Source organism: Schistocerca americana, chromosome 10 (genome assembly GCF_021461395.2).
Source record: "Schistocerca americana isolate TAMUIC-IGC-003095 chromosome 10, iqSchAmer2.1, whole genome shotgun sequence".
Taxonomy (NCBI): Eukaryota; Metazoa; Arthropoda; class Insecta; order Orthoptera; family Acrididae; genus Schistocerca; species Schistocerca americana.
This window is the reverse complement of record NC_060128.1, coordinates 201,216,164-201,237,009: the sequence shown is the minus strand read 5'-3', so window position 1 is coordinate 201,237,009 and position 20,846 is coordinate 201,216,164. Positions and strand designations below refer to the sequence as shown.

The following is a 20,846-nucleotide window of genomic DNA, read 5'->3' as shown; positions in this document are numbered from 1 at the left end:
GAGAAGATTCAAACGATAGAAGTATCCAGAGAAGTTCCCAAGAATGGCCCATTACAGATAGGATGATGTAACAAAACCAAAGTGGAGAAATTTAAATATCTCGGCACTCGGTCCAACGGGCATAATAACCTAAATGAGAAATTGATCAATGTGTTGTCAATGGGTCTAAAACTTTTTCCAGTCTGGAGCAGATAATGTTTTCAAAAAATCTGTCCATTTTGACCAAACTTAAAGTTATAGTGCAGTGTATTGTAAGTACTGTTATATGGGACACAAACATTAACCAGTACACAAAAAAAGATGAAGAGAACCTGTTGACCTCCAAACGGAAAATCACGAGAAAGACATTTGGACCAGTCCACGGAGAGAACACGTGGGCTTAGAAAGAACCAGGAACTGTACAACCTGACGAAACCACCGGACGTCGTACTCCCCCCTTCGGTCACCACTGTCCGTCGACACGTATCCACGGTGAACCTGCTCGTCGCACCTAGGCCCTTTCTGGCTGACCTTTCCAATTTGTGACTCCAAAACTCCCTCTTAAAGCTCCACAAAATACAGAGCCTGATCAATCCCAAAATGCAGTTGCTAACTTTTTCACCAAAAAGCTCAGTCGCACAGAAGTTTCAGTCGTATTCAAAGACCTCAGTGTTACCACACACGCAAAGTTTAATCGTGTTTGATTGTCAGAGACCTACTCTACTTTTCCCTACAGTAGAAACACTTGTTTCCCACCAAACCCTCTATTCAAAGACAACCTAATCCCTACATTGAAGCTCGCCTCTGCCAGTTTGTGCCTCCATCTAGCTGTGACACTTCCCTCTGGTCACTGTCCAGGAATTCCTTTTCTCCTACTTGGCCTCACCGTCCTTCCCCAAGTCCCTTGCTAAGAACACTAAACTTCCAGTAGAAAACCTCAAAACAGATACTGACCCGATCGTCAGCCCAGCAACGTCTCCACTACTGTCGTGATGGACCGCTGTGATTACGTTACAGAAGGCTCTCCACCTACAGAGTCTGCCATACTGATACCGTCCCAGAAGTCCAACATAAGCTCAGTCCCTACTGAAATCTTTAGCCCCATTCCTGAACGTCTCCCTCAGAGTCTACCTCCCTCTTCACCCCAGTGAAAACAGGCACACCCACCTTCAACACGATATCCAGAAACCCAACAGTCACGGATGCCCCATTGTAGCTGGTTATTGTGCTTCTACTGAAAGTTTTTCTGCCCTTGTCGACCGACATCTCCGACCGACTGTCCGAAACCTAACCTTTCGCATTAAAGATACCGACCGTTTCCTTCACCGACTCTCCACCGTTCCCACCCCTTTACCTCCCGGATCGCTACTTGTCACTGTTGACGCCACATCTCTATACGCTGACATCGCTCGTGCCCACAGTATTGCTGCTATCGAACCCTACTTCCCCCCCGAGTCCTTCGGGCTCCAAACTCGATACCTCATTCCTCACTATATCCTGACACACAACTACATCTCCTTTGATGGGAAGTTATATAAACAAATCCGTAACACGGCCACAGACCCCCACTACACTGACCTGTTTGTGAGCCACCTAGAGGAAACTTTCCTAGCCTCCTAAAACTCCTAATCCATATAGTTCACTTTCTATCTTCACGATGTGGACTCTGGGTCAGGAAACCCGATCTTCATTCCTTCGCAACCTGAAAATCTCTTCCATTCACTTTACCTGGTTCTCTTCGACCCAGCACGTAATCTTCCCTTTCTGAAGGCTGCACCCACACTTCTGTCCACGTTAAACCCACCGACCACCGAAAGCAGTCGTCCCTTCCACACCGACACGTCCCTCACGTACAGCCTGGCCGACGGGACGGTGTATCCGCAGTGACGAGCAGGCTCTTACCCGGTACACCGCAGCTCTCTTCGAGGCCTTCACAGACGACGCCCCGAACTTCCTCAGTAAAGAGATTTCCCGTGCCGTGTCCTCGCACACCCCTAATCCCCCCCCCCCCACTACTCCCATCAGTCACTTACAAACAACTGCCTACAACTGAATGGTATCCTCCGTCACGGCTTCGATTACTTGTCACCGTGCCCTGAAATAATGGACATTGTGCGTAAGATCCTCCCCTCCCCCCTCGTAAAGCAGTGTTGGGTCAGTCACCCGGCCCACCCGACATCCTAGTCCGTCCCTACGCCACTTCCTTCCCGACGCCTCGCCACGGGGATCTCCGCGGAAGACCCACGTGCGAGACCTGCCCGATTCGCCTCCCGGCACTTCCTAAACGTCCCGAGGTGTGCACAGTGGCAGGAGGCGGCCCACTCCGTCACCGCTCGTGTCGCTAGTCTCACTCCGGCTGCCGTACGGTAGTGACTTTCACAGCAGTGAGGCACTGCGCTCGTGCGTGTTAAACTGCGGTACCGTTTAGCCCGGCTGCCGCGTGCCGACTCGTAGAATATTGAGACGGTCGTGTGCCGGTTGCAGCGAGAGCTGGAGCAGCTGAAGTCGGAGTTGAAGCAGTACGAGGTGCTGGACTCGCTGGGCCTGCTGTCGGCCGGAGGCGACTCCACGGTCGACAGGGGGGTGCGCGACAGCAGAGGCGGCGGCGGCGGCTTCCACGCCGAGCTGCGGCGCGAGTTGCAGCGCAGCCTCGCAGGTCCGTGTCGGCTCTCTCTTTTACTATAACTTTGAAATACTTTTCTCGTAACTGTGTATATTTGGCTGAAAGTTTGACAATTCTAAGTAAAGAACAGGGTATTGTATTCAAGTGTAAAGCTTTTCACTTGTTGAACAAAACTTCATAATTATTATGTCAGAGATGACTATCATTTGTTGCCAATATATTCAGTGTTCAGTGCAATCGGTGAATAATATTTGCAGTCAATGTGTTTGCAGGATGTGTGTGTCCAGGGACAACGGGGAAATCTGGGGAAAAAAAGGAATATGGAAAAAACCCGGGAATTTTTCATTGTTTTGCTTTTCAGTTAAAGTTTTGTAATTTTGACTGGTAAGAACTGATACACTAATAAAGAACTTTTCTTTACCCCCACTTACTGTGAAATAATACTGCAGCAATAAAATATAAATGAGTGAATAATACCAAAATAAAATTTCCATTTACAACAACAAAACACAGTGCACACAAAAACATCTGCCGACAAAAAGACTGTCCGATACTTCGTAACAATAATCTGCATACTGTGTGCCTTTCTCCCGAACCTCGTTTTGATGAACGTGACATTGCAAATGTTTGCATTTCTAACAGGTCACATGAAAATTTGTGAATGGTGATTTGAGAAGCATTGCTTTCAAACTAAATTTTCTTTTAAGCAAGAAAAATTACGTTATGTGTGAGAATGTGTGATCAATTTCTTAAATCACAGGGCATTAGACTCTCATTCAAAATTTAATGCTGAGGGTTCAGGAGACCACCCATTTGTCCCATTATTTTAAATTTTACTGGCAGATATGTGTTCGATACACTTTACTGGGTAACATCCACTAAGAAAGACCGACAAGTTTCGAGGTTAGTTTTTCATATTTATTTTAGTTCTTTCATAGATTACAAATTATGCAATAATGATAGCAAAAAGAATAATTACGCTTCAAAAACAAAGTGTGAAGTTAGTTCTCGAGCAGTTTTACACGTAATTGACTTTTCTACTGAAAAGTCGAGTGCTCGACGGAACATTTATTCGGCCAGGTAGTCCACGAAATGTTCGTTACACAGCAGTGAAACTCATAATCGTGTTTGTCAGAAATATACAGCTGCAGCTGTGCACTTAGGGTCGTGCCTAACCACACACTCAAGGACGAGCGGGGAGGGGAGGAAAACAAGAAAATTTTGGTAACCAATATTATGTGTGAAAGATTAGCTTTTCATGTTGCTATACTGCATGTATATTAATTTACACAATTAACTTTTTCTATTTGTGTGTTTGTGCCACTTAAGAATGATGTTGCTACTAACTGACTACATCACATGTCCTATGTCCTGAATATCTGCTGTCATTGGCTGGCAAGTTTTACATTCTGAGTATTGTATAGTATATTGTCATTTAATACAGAAAAAATGTGTTTTCACTAGGGGCATAGTGTATTCGTATTTGCACTGGGAAAAAGTGTGTTTTCACCAAAGAAAAAGTGTGTTTTTAACTGGGAAATCTACTCCAGGCAAATGCCGGGATGGTTCCTCTGAAAGGGCACGGCCGACTTCCTTCCCCATCCTTCCGTAATCCGATGAGACCGATGACCACGCTGTCTGGTCTTCCCCAAACCAACCAACCAACCAACTGGGAAATCTGGGAAAACTCTAAGACTTTTTTTATTCTTGTCCGCATATATGCCCTGTATTTAGTATTTTCACGTCCTGTAGTTCCCATTATTTCAGGTTGAAACGTGTCGACCATTTAAGATTTTTGAAGTAAAGAAACACTGAATTTCCTTATTTTTTTCATTAAATATTGTCACATTGATGTTTATTTGATGTTTGTTCCATTAATAAATTTCTCTTTGGCTGTATAAAAAATACACAGTATTAAATTTCCTGGCAGATTAAAACTGGGTACCAGACTGAGGCTCGAACTCAGGGCCCCGGCCTTTCATTGGCAAGTGCCGTACTGACAGCTACGTGAGTACGACTTGTGACACGTCCCCACAGCTTCAGTTCTACCAGTACCTCGTCTCTCCTACCGTCCGAACTTCGCAGGAGCTCTCGTGCGGACCTCGCAGGACTAGCACTCGAGGAAGGAAGGATATTACAGCTCGTGGGACATTCCCGTAATCGGTCGGTAGAGCATTCGCCCACGAAAGGCAGAAGTCCCGAGTTCGTGTTCCGATCCGGCAGGCAGTTTCAATGTGCTGGGAAGTTTCGTATCGGTGCACACTCCACTGCAGAGTGAAAAATTTCATTCTGTACGTTACAGTTTGAACAGATCGAGTCTGTTGGTGACTGACTCTCAGTTGACATCAGACACATTTGTTACTTCTATTGCAGGCTCAATTACAAAGCCTTCGATTTCAATTATGTTTAATTATCACAGTAAAGAGGAATAATTATACAATTGCGTGGGGTCCGTTCTTACGGACACGTTCGAAAGAACGGACACCTTGCAAAATCTGCAGCTGTGAAATGCTATATGTGAATCAAAGGGTGACCACTGCTGTCATTTGCAGTGGCACACGGAGCAGAGTCCGCGGCGACGAGTGAAAATCTGTACCGGGCTGGGATTTGTACCCGGGAGCTCCGGCATAATGGGCAGGTGCACAGTCGGAGACAGAGCGCCGTTGCGACTCCTCGAACGCAGTCGGCACATCGCACGGACGATTCACACTCCCACCGAGCACCGCCTGTCTGCACTCCCCGTCCGTTATACTCCCGTTTGCTATTCAGAGATTCCCACAGGAGGTCGTGTGTATTTGTGCATTCACACCGAAGAAGGTGGATCCGTCGCTCTGCGAGGCTTGTCGATTATACGAATGGGTGGTATCTGTTCTTTCGGACGTGTCCTGCTTTATTTGACAGCGGTGATCCCCCTTCGACTTACACATAAAAACAGACACCGTGCATTCGTATAATTTATACGGATCCACCTTCTTCAGTGCGAATGCCCAAATATGTCCGACCACCTGTCGGAATCTCCGAGTAGTGAACCGGAGCCTAACGGACGGAGACTGCGGACCGGTGGCAGTCGGCGGGAGTGTCAACGGCCGTGAGGTGTGTCGAGACAGTCCGTGCAGTTGCGATAACTCTGCGTCTCGAGTAGCGCGGTGGATACCTGCCCGGTAAGCGGGAGATCCCGGGTTCGAATCCCGGGCCAGTACACATTTTCACTCGTCTCCACCGATTCCTCTCGGTGTCCCGCTGCAGCCGACAGCGGTGATCCCCCTCCAGTTTACATATAAAGTGTAGTAAGGCTCTCGACAGTACGACACTGCCGTCGTTCGAAGTCACCGTAACGTCGTGGCGGCGGGTACCGCAGACCACCGGCTAGTGAGGAATGTGAGAGGTGATGCAGTCCTCGGAACTGCCGGCAGTTACCGGACGAACGGAGACGTTATTACGTCGAGCACGTGACACGCGCAGAAGAATAATACCGAATTGATCGCTAGAGGTGTCTGCGACTGTGCCGTCCGAAGACGTGTAGGGTAGTGGAATATCCGTCGGAACGTGACACAAAATTGCATTCGACGACGCCTTGTCGAGAGAGCTAACAGTTCCTGGGATAGCGTAATTAAAGAAGCAATAGAGAACAAAATATGTGATAATATCCTCAGTAGTGACACATGTTAGCAGCTAAACAGTGTGGAACCTGGCCGTCAGGAGGTTAAATTGGACTCTGCAGATGCGAGGCAGAAATGCCGTCTCGAATGTCGACGGACTGAGAACCGTCGCCGTCAGAGCAGGTGTCGCAGACCGCATACGGACGGAGTCGGCAGCGAAATGACAGTCGGCTATCGGTCGAGGAACGGTGCCGAAAGCAGACGGAATTATAGTGCCTCGTCACAGCCAGGATCGTGAGTCGTATTGCTGCGAGGCCGTCCGGTTCCGTGTCGGAAGTGTGTCCGGTTGCCTGCAGTGACTGAAAGGGGCTAGAATGGTGATAGTGTATAGAAGAGACAGACTGACCAGTGCAGTATCCGTTTGTTGCGAAGAACGGCATTATTTCACTGCTGTTGTGGCCCCGTGACTGTTAGTCGGTGGTGAACTGTTTGCAGTGCACCTCTAGTGTTCCACACTGTCGGTCGTCGTCGTGACGGGAGTCCGTGTCGGAGGGTCCACTCTGTCTTATATCTGTCTGGATTTCTTCAGTGTGTCTCTGTTTATAACGAAAATTTCAGCCCCGTAATGACATTCTGAACTGACCTGTTGCTTTGTCACAATTTTGTGTACTTCGAGATGCATTTTTTGTCTCGCTACGTATCTTTCGTAAGGCTGATGTCAGTTTACATTTTGTGGCAACATATTTTGTAACTAGTCTTTTCCCCCTCAGTCCCCCCAAGTCGTTTTGCCTAAATACTTGAACTTAGAAGTCCTGTAGATGTTCCCGTAATTAATTTTTAGAATTTTGCTGCCACTTTTTGCTAGGCACACATTTTGTTTTATCAAGTGATTTTTACAGACCTATTATTTTCTGCTTTTTCTTTTAAAAAATTTATTTGTTTTTGTGCTGTTTGCATGTCGTGACATATGCTCGGCAGGTCATCTGCAAGGCTGAGCAGTCAGTTCTTCTTAATTTGATTGGATCATCAATTTTAAGCTTTGATTTTCATTTTTACCGTTCTTGTTTTACCTTGTCTAAGGTGCAGTTGAAATGTACTGGGGTGGACTGTAACCTTGTCTCACTCCTGTTTTTCAGTTTCAAAATGTTCCAAAGTTTCTACCCAAACTTTAGATTAGTTTTTGTACTGTGTACTGTTTCACTAACAACTGCAGTAGATTTGAGGTAAAGACCTTGTTCTTAAAATCGGGGAAATAGAATTACAGTCCAGAATTCAAACAATAGAAATTCCAGAATGGAAGATAACAATATTATGAGAAGCAAAGTTACAACTAAATGTAGTGGAGATGCTGAGTCGCAGATAGACGCAACAAAAGAATCTCTCAATTAAAGCCATTAAGGCCTTTGTCAACAATAGACACATGTACGTGCACATGCGTGCACGCACACACACACACACACACACACACACACACACACACTCTCTCTCTCTCTCTCTCTCTCTCTCTCTCTCTCTCTCTCTCTCTCTCTCTCTCGCGCACAAATGAAAAATGAAACGCACACACATGAGTGCAGTTCCAGGTATGAGCAGCAGCACCAGTGCATCATGGGAGTGGGTGAGGGTAAGGACGAGGCTGGAGGGGGGAGGGGGGGAGGGATAGTATGGTGGGGTTGGCAGACAGTGAAGGGCTGCACGTTAGACGGAGGGCAAGTCAGAGGTGGGGAAGGGGGCGGGGGAAGTAGTGGAAAAGGAGAGAAACAAAAAGACTGGGTGTGGCGGTGGAACGACTGCTGTGTAGTGCTGGAATGGGAACGGGGAAGGAGCTGGATGGGTGAGGACAGTGACTAACAAAGTCTGAGGCCGGGAGGGTTACCGGGAACGTAGGGTGTATTGCAGGGAAAGTTCCCACCTGCGCAATTCAGAGAAGCTGGTGTCGGTGGAAAGGATCTGAATAGCACAGGCTGTGAAGCAGTCACTGAAATGAAGGATATCTCGTTTGGCAGCGTTCTCAGCAACAGGGTGGTCCAGTTGGTTTTTGGCCGCAGTTTGGCAGTGGCCGTTCGTGCGGACAGACAGCTTGTCGGTTGTCGTGCCCGCAGAGAATGCGGCACGGTGGTTGCAGCTTAGCTTGTAAATCACGTGACTGGTTTCACAGGTAGCCCTGCCTCTGATGGGATAGGTGACGTTAGTGATCGGACTGTAGTAGGTGGTGATGGGAGGGCGCACGAGACAGGTCTTGCATCCAGGTCTATTACAGGGGTAAGAACCACGAGGTAAGGGATTGGGAGCAGGGGTCGTGTAAGGACGGACGAGTATATTGTGCAGGTTCGGTGGACGGCGGAATACCACGGTAGGAGGGGTGGGAAGGATAGTGGGCAGGACATTTCTCATTTCGGCGCACGACGAGAGATAATCGAAACCCTGGCGGAAAATTTAATTCGGTCAGTGCAGCCTGGACGGTACCGAGCTATGAAGCCAATGTTGCTCTGTGACCGAACAGTGGAACTTTGGAAGGTGTTGGGAGACTGGAAGGATAAGGCACGGGAGATTTGTTTCTGCACAAGGACGAGAGGATGAGTACGATCAGTGAAGGCTTCAGTGAGACCTTCGGAATATTTCGAGTGGGACTGCTCTTCACTGCAGATGTGACGACCACTGGTGGCTATGCTGTACAGAAGTGACTTCTCGGTACGGAACGGGTGGAAGCTGTCGAAGTGAATTGGAGGAAGAAGACTGAACGAGGACTGGAACGACGGAATTACATTCTCCACCATTGTTTCGATTACCTCTCGTCGTGCCCTGAAATGAGAAATGTCCTGCCCACTATCGTTCCCACCCCTCCTACCGTGGTATTCCGCCGTCCACTGAACCTACACAGTATACTCGTCCGTCCTTACACGACCCCTGCTCCCAGTCCCTTGCCTCGTGGCTCGTACCCCTGTAATAGACCTGGATGCAAGACCTGCCCCGTACATCTTCCCACCCCCAACTACTCTACTCCGGTCACAAACATCGCCCATCCCGTCAGAGGCAGGGCTACCTGTGAAACCGGTCACATGATCGACAAGCTAAGCTGCAACCACTGAGCTGTATTCTATTTGGGCACGACGACCGAAGTGCCGTCTGTCCGCACGAATGGCCACTGCCAAACCGTGGCCGAGAAACGAGTGGACCGCCCTGTTGCTGAGCACACTGCCAAACACGATGTCCTTCATTTCAGTGACTGCTTCACAGCCTGTGCTACACAGATCCTTCACACCGACACAAGCTTTTCTTTATTGTGCAGGTGGGGACTTTCCCTGCATACATCCTACGTTCCCGTAACCCTCCTGGTCTCAACCTTTGTTAGTCACTGTCTTTGCCCATCCGGCCCCCTCCCCGTTCCCATTGCAGCAGTACGCAGCCGTCGTTCCACCGCCACACCCAGTCTTTTTATTTATCTCATTTTCCACTACTTCACCTGCCCCGCTCCCCACCTCTGACGCGCACTCCGCACTCCGTCTAACGTGCAGCACTTACTGTCCACCCCACCCCCTCTCTGCCCCAGCCTCCTCCTTTCCACCACCCAGTTGCCACTCCCATCTTGCACTGGTGCTGCTGCTCGCAGTGTCGTTTCAGTTGGCTGAGACTGTAGTCGTGTGTGTGAGTTCAATCTGTGTGCGTGTGCGTGTGCGTATGCGAGTGCGTATGCGTGTATTGTCGATGCAGGCCTCAATGGCCGAAAGCATTAATTGTGAGAGTCTTTTTGTTGTGCCTCTCTGCGACTCAGCATCTCTGCTATCTGATTAGTGGCAACTTTCCTTTTCATAATACAATTACAGCCCACTGTGTTGCTTAAATTTTTGAAAATCTACAAATTTGCAAAATAGTTTCTTATTATAAATTTTTGACTCAAATCTACTCAGTATTGGCCAGTTTTGTGTTCAGCTTGTTTTTGTGCTCAGACCAGGAGACTGAGAGATAGAATTTTCTATATGACAGAAGGAGGAAAAATTGTTAATATCAGTTCCTCATTCTTCATTTGTAAATGGTCTATCACAGCAGTTTTCCAGAACTTTCTCAGTTACCTCAATGTTTTGCAATTTCAGTGTAAATTTTTGAGGTTTTTGGACCAATTGACTTTGCTAGTTCTGCAACTGTTCTGTCTTCAGCAGATGTCTTTCAGTTTGCTTAGCATTTTTTTCTCCATACGATGCTTGTGAATATGGATCAATTTTTAGGGACTTTCTGTTGGAAATTTTTCTGTGTGCTAATGGTATTTAGGGGTTTTGATCAATGAACTTGGTAGATGCGAATGAATGGTTCAGCACAGACGTGGCCTCACATTCTGCTGGAAGGCAAACATTGCGGAATTTCTGAGCAGCCTCACAGAAGACCAGCTTCAGAGCTGTGTGAGCAGAGAGAGAGAGAGAGAGAGAGAGAGAGAGAGAGAGAGAGAGAGAGAGAGAGAGAGGGGGGGGGGGGGGGGAGGTGCAGTGGGGGAGGGGGCAGGGATGGAGTTGAGATTTGTTTATGGACCCAAATGAGTTCTAGGAACCACAACAGAATGTATGCGTTTGTGAAGTACTCTAACTTGCTACAACAGTTTCATTTCTTTTGTGACAAACGTCAAACACGTTTTCTGATTGAAACTTCCTGGCAGATTAAAACTGTGTGCCCGACCGAGACTCGAACTCGGGACCTTTGCCTTTCGCGGGCAAGTGCTCTACCAACTGAGCTACCGAAGCACGACTCACGCCCGGTACTCACAGCTTTACTTCTGCCAGTACCTCGTCTCCTACCTTCCAAACTTTACAGAAGCTCTCCTGCGAACCTTGCAGAACTAGCACTCCTGAAAGAAAGGATATTGCGGAGACATGGCTTAGCCACAGCCTTGGGGATGTTTCCAGAATGAGATTTTCACTCTGCAGCGGAGTGTGCGCTGATATGAAACTTCCTGGCAGATTAAAACTGTGTGCCCGACCGAGACTCGAACTCGGGACTCGATTTCGTTCCTTTTTTTGTGAAAGATTCTCACTAGGGTAACGGGAAGCGGTCGAACAGAAGTCGATCCGTCACGTCGGCGCAGTACGACGGTCGTACCGGTCGCTCTCGGAGCGCCCCCCTTCGGTACGAATCGCGCCCGTTCGAGCAGCGCGACCGTTCGGCTCGTCCGCTGCCGGTGCGGCTATGAGAGTGACGTTCCGACACGTGTGACGAGAACTGTGACTGACGGTGGCTGTAGCAGTCAGTTGAAATTTTTTTTGTTACCGATCACAGTTTGACACTTCCCCGTATCTGTGTAGTCGAGCTGTACGTCAGACAGTGTCGTGAGTGCTTGAGATTGCAGGCAGTAGAGACGGTCCGTGTGTCGGGCAGGCCAGAAGGTGAAGCGGGAGGAGATCCGGCGGCTGCAGGAGCAGCTGAGGGAGCGCGACCGGCAGCTGTGCGAGCGCGACCGGCAGGTGGCGGCACTCCAGCGCCAGCAGGAGCTCTACCTACAGGAGGCCGACAAGTTCAAGGTCAGTGCTCTCCGCCTCTGTTTTGTATTTCTCTCCACTGAATTTTCTGTCTCCGTAAGCTGCCAACTTATTTTTAGCTAATAGGCCTACACACTCGTACAATCGCGACTGCTCGTGCTCGTATTTGTTTCGGCAAAATTGCCAGTTGTTAGGTTATACGTTGCCTATTGTATTGGTACATAAATTTGTATACACCGCAGTGGTAAAAAGTACTTTTGTTACAAGTATGCTTTTTAATATCAATTGTTTTCTTTAATATCGGATGTATCCTCATACGCTCAAAATTTACACGCTACATACTGTGTGATAGTGATTTATTGTAATGACTGTACAGAGCATACAGCCAGTTTGGGTTATTACGAGTAATTCCTTGAAACTTAAAATTTTCTCTCGTGCAACCGAGGTGCGGGTGTAGGTTCCCAGCACGAGTTCTCGCAGTGCCCGAGTGTAGACTGTGCTTTCCGGTAAAAGACGGGGTAAGCTTTCGGCCGTCTGCCGAATGCGCTGTGGAGTACCGGTGACGGAGAGGCGTGAGGGGAGATTCGCACGTTCGCTACGGGCCGTGTCCCGGGGAGCGGAGGACGGCACCGTTGCTGCGAAACGGAGCGGGCAGTCTCTCCTGCCGTCTGCCGCTGTCGCTGCCGTCTCTGTTCGTCCGCTATCTAGTTCGAATATTAACCGCCTTTTCCTCCCCTCGATATTCCTGTATTTCACAGACACTCGGGCTGGCAGTCTTCCCCACAATCCGGCGTACACGAGCCGCCGTTTACGCTGTACTGTCAGAATGTAGTCAAAACTTTACTTTAGTTCTCTCTTTTATTGCAAACCACCTCCTTCCCGGGTGCTCCTCGCCCGTCCTCGACACGGGCTGCCTCCGTACCGTGGGATCTGGGCTGGGGTGGGGGGGTGCTGGGCTGCGTCGTATGCGTCAGGTCGAGGGAGGAAGCGGGGAAGGGAAACGCTAGTATCTCGAAGGGAAGCGGCAGGTGTGCCGGCTGGGAATGCAGGGGGGAGGGATGGCAGCTGTGCGGGCTAGGCACGTCGTACGAGTGTGTCGGAGGTGGTGGGGCGTGGCGAACGGTAAAGGTGACGTGGAGGCGTAGGCACGGGGAGGTCCGGTACGAGGACAGAGGAAGGGGAAAACTGTAGGAAGAGGGCAGTAGAAATTGATCCCGGGAGGATTACGGGAGCGAAGGACGTGTCGCGAGGACGACTCCCGTCCCTGTAGTTCGGAAGAGTCGGCACTCGTGCCGGCACCGGTCGTAAAGAGGTCTCCGAACTCGAGCACGTCGTGCTCGGCAGCCTGTCGTGCCGCCGGGTGGTCCGCTCTGTTCTCGTCCGCAGTTTGCCTGCAGTGGTTCGTTCCGGTGGACAGCCAGTCATTGTCGTGCCGACATAAAAACTTGTCCGGCAATTGCGACAGAGTCGCTGTGTGACTTTCCCACTTTCGGAAGTGGCTCTGCCTCTGAAGGCACGGGATAAGCCTACGACACGATCGGAGTGGGATGCGCCGGTGGGTGAGTAGGTCACACCTCGCACGTCGGTCTTTTTCAGTGGTACAAATTGTTTCAGTTGCTGCAGTCCAGCGTGACACTGGGTGACGAGGGGGTGAGCGGAGGTGCGGTCGGAGCAGTCGGAGATCCGGAAGTCGACATCCGGGTGAATGGGTGAAACGGGTGGGAGACGAGGAGTGGAAATTGTAAAATGCAGATCGTGAAGATCTCGTCGGTGAATGTTAAAAGACAAAGTGTTTGAGTTTCTGGAGGCTGGGAAGGTTTGCTCCAGATGATCCACAAATAGTTTGTCGCAGGTGGGTGGCGTGCCGGAGCACACGGCCGTGTTACAGATTTGCACGCACGCGTGCCCCGGGACGGCACGTTTACTGCCGTGCGGCCTCTGTGTGACACGTCTGCCCTCCCACCCCTCGCCTTCACCTTTCCCTTCGGCGTCTTGCTGCCTCCTCAGTCACGTTTGGAGACAGATTTTAAATATCTGAGCTCTGCAACTCTGCCATCGTGAGTAATAGCAAATTTTGGAGAAGAAGACATCAGAAGATGGAGTTACTTTTCTCGTATTCGTTCACTACTGTGCACGTGTCAGCGCACTCCTCCTGGGATTCGGGGCAGCGTGCCGGCCCCTTGCCGAACTGACGTGGCGGATTCACGGTGGGGGCCGCGGTGTGCGGGCTCTAGCTGCTAGCTGCTGGCCCGGTTGTGGTTCTCAGGGGTTTCTTCGCAGCTGGGTCGGTGGTTACCAGTTCGGTACCCGAGTCCCCGCTCAGTTACACGATTTGCAAACATTTAAAAATTGGCATCACTTTTCACGTGACTGACACTATACGCAGACAACTGAGGTACGTGTATTCCGTCCTGGGGGTTACGGGGTGACAACAGAAAGGTCATCGGGCCATTCCCTAAATTAACTGTGCCGAATTCCACTGTAAAGATGTCGACCCTTTGTAGATGTGGGATGAAAGCACGAGGAAACAAAGAAAATTCTCTAACAGCATCGTACTGTGGGGCACTTTCCTACCGAAGAAAGAAGTGCGTGTTTCACAGGCGTGAGTGATAAGTATATTGCCTGCCGGGTCCACTGCAGAACCTCTCGTAGACAGCTGTTGAAACAGTTGCACATTCTGACAACTGCCCCACAGTTCGTTTAACACCACACGAATTTTGTTGCGGACAATAGTCCGATTGAAAAAAACGTCGAAGAATCTTTGTTCACTTATCCAGTTATGCAAAGAATCTGATAGCCTATAAAATTAACATAAAATTATATCCATTTGACAGTTCCTTCTTACTACATTAAAGGAGAGGGACTGAACAAAGTAGATTACAAATCGCTGTCTGAGAACAAAGAGGCTTTAGCCAGTCATGTAAATCATCAGTGCTGCAGTGTTTTCCACTTAGCGAGTGGCCTATAGGCATATAACTGAGTCGTTCTGTATTGTAGTGAGAGATTGCAACTGCCACAGAGGTGCCCCCCCCTCCTCCCCCCCCCCCCCCCCCCCTCCTCTCCCTCCCACCTGCCCCCTCTCCTGCCACCTACTTTTCTGTACCTGTCATTAAAACACCTTTACTATGAATTGTATGTGGGTCAGTGATTTTCCATTTGCAACATAGAAATTTTGTGTCAAATGGTTTTGATGGGATGGAATAACAATAATACGTGTTAGGATAGACTGCTACTCACCATTTAGAGGAGTGCCGATCTATCAGACAGAGTCCTTCATCAGATGTACACACACACACACACACACACACACACACACACACACACACAAACAGAGTGTGGCCTCAAGACTGGGAGACACCAGGGGCTACATGCATGTGAGATGTGCATTTGTGTGTGTGTGTGTGTGTGTGTGTGTGTGTGTGTGTGTGTGTGTGTGTGTGTTCCCCCCCCCCCCCCCCTCCACGATGAAGTGCTTTGTCCGATAGTTTAGACTTCTTCTAACTGTGCCCACCTACTGCACAACTGCTGTTCTGTGTGGTGAATAGCAGTCTACCTTATTTGCATAAGTTTCACATTATTATGATTTACATGTTTCTTGTTCGTAAAAATTTAAAAAAAAAAATCAAAAAATATTCTACGTATAAGATAATAGTGGACGTGTGCCGCAGTCTGTCGGCATTACAAACTCTCCGTCTAATCTGCAGGACGAAGTCGACAAGCTGTACGCCCAGCTTGCCCACCGCGACAGCGCCGACGGCTGCGCGGACCCCGACGCCGAGGCGGCGCGCCGGGACGCGGAGACTCGGCGAGCGGATCTGGAGGCGGCGAAGGCGGAGGCGCGCGACCTGGCCGGGCGGCTCGCGGCCGCCGAGGCGGAGCTCCGGGAGGCGCAGGTGCGTACCTCTGCGGGAGGGTAGTGCCATTCGATTGCGAGGTGGCACATTTGAATTTGGGTGTCGTTTGCCACTGCGTCGTTTTCACAAACACTTGAAGCCCGGGGGAGGGAGAGGGGAGGACTGAGAGAGCCTCATCTATGCGTAATATTGCGAGAGTGTGTCGTACACTCTGTCGAACTTTACAGATGCAACGAATTAACAAATATCCTATAGCAGAGACACCGTACTTTTCTCGTGTTTCTGTGTTAGGGAACACTAGAGAAATAGTGCAAAGGTGGCGCAACGAATCCTCTGTCGAGTACTAAGTGTGCAATGCAGAGTAATCTCATAGATCTGGACGCGGTCGTAGGACGGGTCGCCGGTGTAGGTCTCTAGGGATTCGACGACCGAGCCGGTACGTTTGCCGCAGATACGTAAGCTCTAGGAGGGGAGTGTGCCGTGTCGAAGGAGTGGCAACTGTCGAAGTATATATGTCGTCACCCGTCACGTCAGTTTTACGAGGACCGTGGTTCGAGTTTAGGCTTTGGTGATGTTTATGTGGATACTGAAATATGTGGCTTTCGATTTAGAAAAGGAGCTGTCGCGGGAAGTGGAGGAGCTGTTCTTTCCCACGAGTCCAGACTGCGGACACACGGCGGACAGATCCGAACCGAGCCGGGGAACCGCTGCCGGGGCCCGTACAGAGGCATTTGTGTCATTGTTTCTCCGTCACTCCATTTGTGAGGGAAACGGGAAAGGTAACGACTTGGAACGATACGAGGTACTCTCCGCCGAATGCTGCGGGGTGGCTCGTAGGGCGTGGGTGTAGGTGTAGGTTGTACTGCTCGCTCGGCTTATCTTCTGTCCGTCTCCGTACTGTTCTCACTCTGTCCTCACACTGTTTGTGTACCGAGGTTGTCACCCGCTTGCTGGTGTGCCGTCTGGTATTTCCTGCTCTCCCTGATGCCTCCTCCATCACAGTCACGTCACCTTCACTACAGGCGGGGTCCGAGTGAGCTACCACTCCCCCTTCCCACCCTACAACCTGTGCCTCTTTTCTCCCTGAAGAACGAACTAATAGTTTTGAAAGTGAAGAATATTTTTTTCATTTTTAAATACATGTATCGGCAGGACCACATTGTAGCTTCTGGAAAATAAGCGGCTGTCGTTCATTTTGTGTCTCTGTAATTTTATAGTTTTTTGTGTGAGTCTACCTTTCGGTACTATCGGTATGAGCCTTGTAATATTGAAGTTTTATCTGTTAAAAGTGAACACGTTCTAAACCTGTCCCATTACTCTACTGCCCGTGTCTGGTACAGATATGTTTGGGCTCTTTATCTTGTCTGGTCAGCAAAGTCACACTATTAAGAGTGTCTTTTAGTGTGACGTCTCTGCAAATTTCAGATGATTCTTAGCTGACTCCTTTGTTGTTCAAAATTGGCTTAAGTTTGAAAATAAAAAAAAATTGTAATCGTAGAAAAATATGGGAAATTAAGTTTTCTATTACGAATGTGTCGAGGACTGAAACGTCTCGGCACGTTATAAGTGTGTGGCGGAGTGGGACTCGGACCCGGGAGCTTTGCCTTCCGTGGGCCAGCGGTATAGCCCTCGACGAGAGCCCTGGGCTCGAGGTCCGGTCTGACACGCAGTTTTAATCTGTCAGTTAGTTTCAGATTACCACACACTCTACCGAGTGAAAATTCTCTCTGCCGTACGCTGTCGACGTATCGCATTTCGAGCTTGCACTCGCCTTATTTTTGAGTTGTCAGCCAGATTTCACACACCGTTTCAGTGGGTTCCTTTGCTACAAAAATATTATGTTAACTTACGTTAACTTGACCGGAAACTAAATAATCGGAGTACTATTGTATATGCGGTTCGAAAGCTAGTGCGGGAGACACCCACCATTCCTCGCGAGGTCAATATTTTAAGAAACTATTACGGGAACTACTCTAGGTAGCTCGCAAAGTTTCTCGCAAATGACCCTCGTTCCCATTTGATGCTGCTACCGTTTGTTAAATTGTGGTAAAGGTCTTATCAAACCCAATATAAAAAATTAGTCGTCACTTTTTCAGCTGTCGTATTTACTAGATTCGTCAGCTCAGTAACTGGAGTGAAAGGGAAACTGACATTATATATCATCTCGTAACAGAGACAGTCGCATAATGGGTTACAATCTAGTCCATTTGTGAAGAATTTAAGTTCGGGCAAAATATCTTCCTTGTTTAATTGACTCAGAATTAATGGTTTGTCAAAAATGTGATAGTGGTTTTTTGTATTAAATGACACATTACTTTCTTCGGGAATAAAGTAGACGACTCACGGGATGGCAGAGGCGCTGCGTCGTCAGTGGGCACACGGACAGGAGGTACAAAACTTGGCTAACTTTCTAGGTGCAGGAAAAACGTGTGCACGCACACACGCACTCACTCGTGTGCGCACATCTGTCTCCCTACACTGTGCTCAGTCAACTGACCCACAGTGAGTGTACTAGGGCGAGGTGGGGGTGTGTGTCGGGGTCGGCTGAGGCAGGAGGCGAGGACGGGGTTGGGGTGGCTCGTGGGAGAGTGGGGAGCCGTCTGTGGGTTTGCTAGGGCTGCAGGTTGAGTGGGCAGTTGGCAGACAGTAAAGTAGGGTGTGAGGCAACAGCACACAGCTAGCAGATGTGACGACAAAAATCGGGCGGTGGTAGTGGGGCAGGGGATTGTGGACACACACTTGCGCATGCGTGCGCACGTGTTCATGTGGGCACGCATGCACGCGTGCGCGCGCGCACACACACACACACACACACACACACACACACACACACACACACACACACTATTGGGTGGGTGGGGAGCATGGAGAGGCAGCAAGTTTAATCCAGAAAGGCTATGGGAACAAAGGATTTGCTGTAAGGATAATTCCCATCTGCGCAGCTCAGAAAAGCTGGTGGTGGTGGTGAGGAGGAGGATGCAAATGGCACGCGATGTGAAGTGAAGTGGCCATTGAAATCTTGCAAGTTCTGCTCTGCTAACTGTTGTGCTACTGGGTTATCTGCCCTGTTTTTGGCAACAGTTTGGCAGTGGCCACTCATTCTCGTTGACAGCTGGTTGGTTGCCATACGAATGTAAAATGCTGTCTGTGCAGCAGGGCTGCTATGTAACGTGGCTGCTTTCACAGGTGGGGTAGGATAAGCCTGTGATGGGACTGCTGGGTGGGTGGGTCTTGCATCTGAGTCTTACACGAGAGTACGGTCCCTTTGGCAGGGGATTAGGGGTGGGAGTGGCACAGAGACGGATTAGGTTTTTGTCGAGCTCGGGTGGGCGGCAGAACACCACTTTGGTAGGGGCCGGAAGTATCTCGGATAGCGTGACCGTCATTTCGTGGTACGATTATAGATAATTAAAGCCTCTGAAGGACGTGGTTCAGTTGTTCAAGGCCGGGGTGATATTGCGTGACACGGGAGGTGCTTCTTTTTGGTTGGTTCTTATTACGGATGTGACGATCAGGCACGTGTGAGGATATTGTGCGGGAAATCTGTTTGCGAATTAGGCCTCGAGGGTATTGCCTGTCTGTGAAGGCCTTCAGCCTTCTAGGGGAGGGAGTTCTCTTTACTGCAGATGTGTGTACCACGGGTGGCCAGACTGTACGGGAGGGATTTTTTGGTGTGAAAGTGGTGGCAGCTGTTGAACTGCGAGTACTGTTAGTGATTGGTGGGTTTGATGTGGACTGAGATGTGGATGGAGTCATCTGACAGGAGGAGGCTGACATCTGTGAAGGTGGTACGGTGGGCGGAAGAGGACCAGGTGAAATGGATGGGAGACAAGGTGCTGAGGTTCTGGAGAAATGAGGATGAGATATCCTTGCCTCGGGTCCAAATTATAAAGATCTCGTCAGTAATTTGGGAAACTAGGAATGTCGTTTCTGAAAGTATTTGTATGGAGTGTAGCCGTGTATGGAAGTGAAACATGGACGATAAATAGTTTAGACAAGAAGAGAATAGAAGCTTTCGAAATGTGGTGCTACAGAAGAATGTTGAAGATTAGATGGGTAGATCACATAACTAATGAGGAGGTATTGAATAGGATTGGGGAGAAGAGAAGTTTGTGGCACAACTTGACTAGAAGAAGGGATCGGTTGGTTGGACATGTCCTGAGGCATCAAGGGATCACAAATTTAGCATTGGAGGGCAGCGTGGAGGGTAAAAATCGTAGAGGGAGGCCAAGAGATGAATACACTAAGCAGATTCAGAACGATGTAGGTTGCAGTAGGTACTGGGAGATGAAGCAGCTTGCACAGGATAGATTAGCATGGCGAGCTGCATCAAACCAGTCTCAAAACTGAAGACCAGAATACAACAACAACAACAACAAGAATGTTTTCTTTAGGGAGCCCACGAAGTGGTTGGCAGAGGAGGGTGCCGTGTGGGTACCCAAGGCTGTGCCACGGATTTGTCTTTATGCATGCCCTTCAAATGCAAAATTGTTACAGGTTAGGTGGGTTCAGAACCTGCAGGGCGCCGGGAGAGGTAGTGTCCAATCGCGGCGATTTGTGGGTACGGGGGATGTCGGTGTATACGGTGGTCGCGTAAACGGTGACAAGTAGGGATCTGGGAGGTAAGAGTGTGGACCTGGTGGAGAGCCGGCGCAGGAAGTGGTTGGTACTTTCAGTACGGGAGACTAGGTTTTGGACAGTTAGTCGGAGATGTCGATCGACGGGAGCTCGGACTCTTTCGACGGGGGCTCTGTAACCGGCCACATTGGGGAGCCCGGGATTGTTAGGTTTGTGGATTTTGGGGAGCATATAGAAGGGGTGTGTGTGTGGAGTGGTGTTGGGGTGAGTAGGGAGATGGATTCAGAGAAAAGGTTCTGGGAAGGGGTTAAGGATTACAGCAGGGATTGGAGGTTACGTCGGACTTCTGGGATGGGATCACTGTGGCAGAGCTCGTAGGAGCAGGTGTCGGACAACTGGTGGAGGCCCTCTGCTAGGTAGTCACTCCAGTTCGTCAAAACAGTGGCGAAATCTCTGTCTGCTGGGAGGATTGTGAGGTCAGTACCCGTTTTCAGGTTGTGTAGGGCAGTCCTTTCTCTTGTTGAAATGTAGTTGTTCTTAGGGAGGAATGTGAGGAAGGATGCTAAGGCCAGGTCGGAACTTAGGAGTTTCGGAAGGTGACCGGGGGACAGTTAGTCGGGAGTGTGGGACGTTGACAGTCGGACGGCGGTACAGACCGGGACGGGCAGAGTTCGACAGTAGGATCAGATTGGCTTCGGTCGGAGGGGTCGGTGGCAAAGAAGTGTTTCCACTGTAGGGAACGGGTGGGGGACAG

At 49.5% G+C, this 20,846-nt stretch overlaps 1 protein-coding gene across 1 annotated transcript in view; it reads left to right on the top strand.

Moving 5' to 3' along the window:
• Positions 1-20,846, top strand: part of LOC124552393 (plectin-like) — a 230,501-nt gene that overhangs the window by 110,128 nt on the left and 99,527 nt on the right. The window contains exons 8-10 of the mRNA XM_047126654.1: positions 2,464-2,635; positions 11,560-11,702; positions 15,365-15,553. Coding sequence (XP_046982610.1) covers positions 2,464-2,635; positions 11,560-11,702; positions 15,365-15,553 — 504 coding nt within the window. The remainder of the gene's footprint in view (positions 1-2,463; positions 2,636-11,559; positions 11,703-15,364; positions 15,554-20,846) is intronic.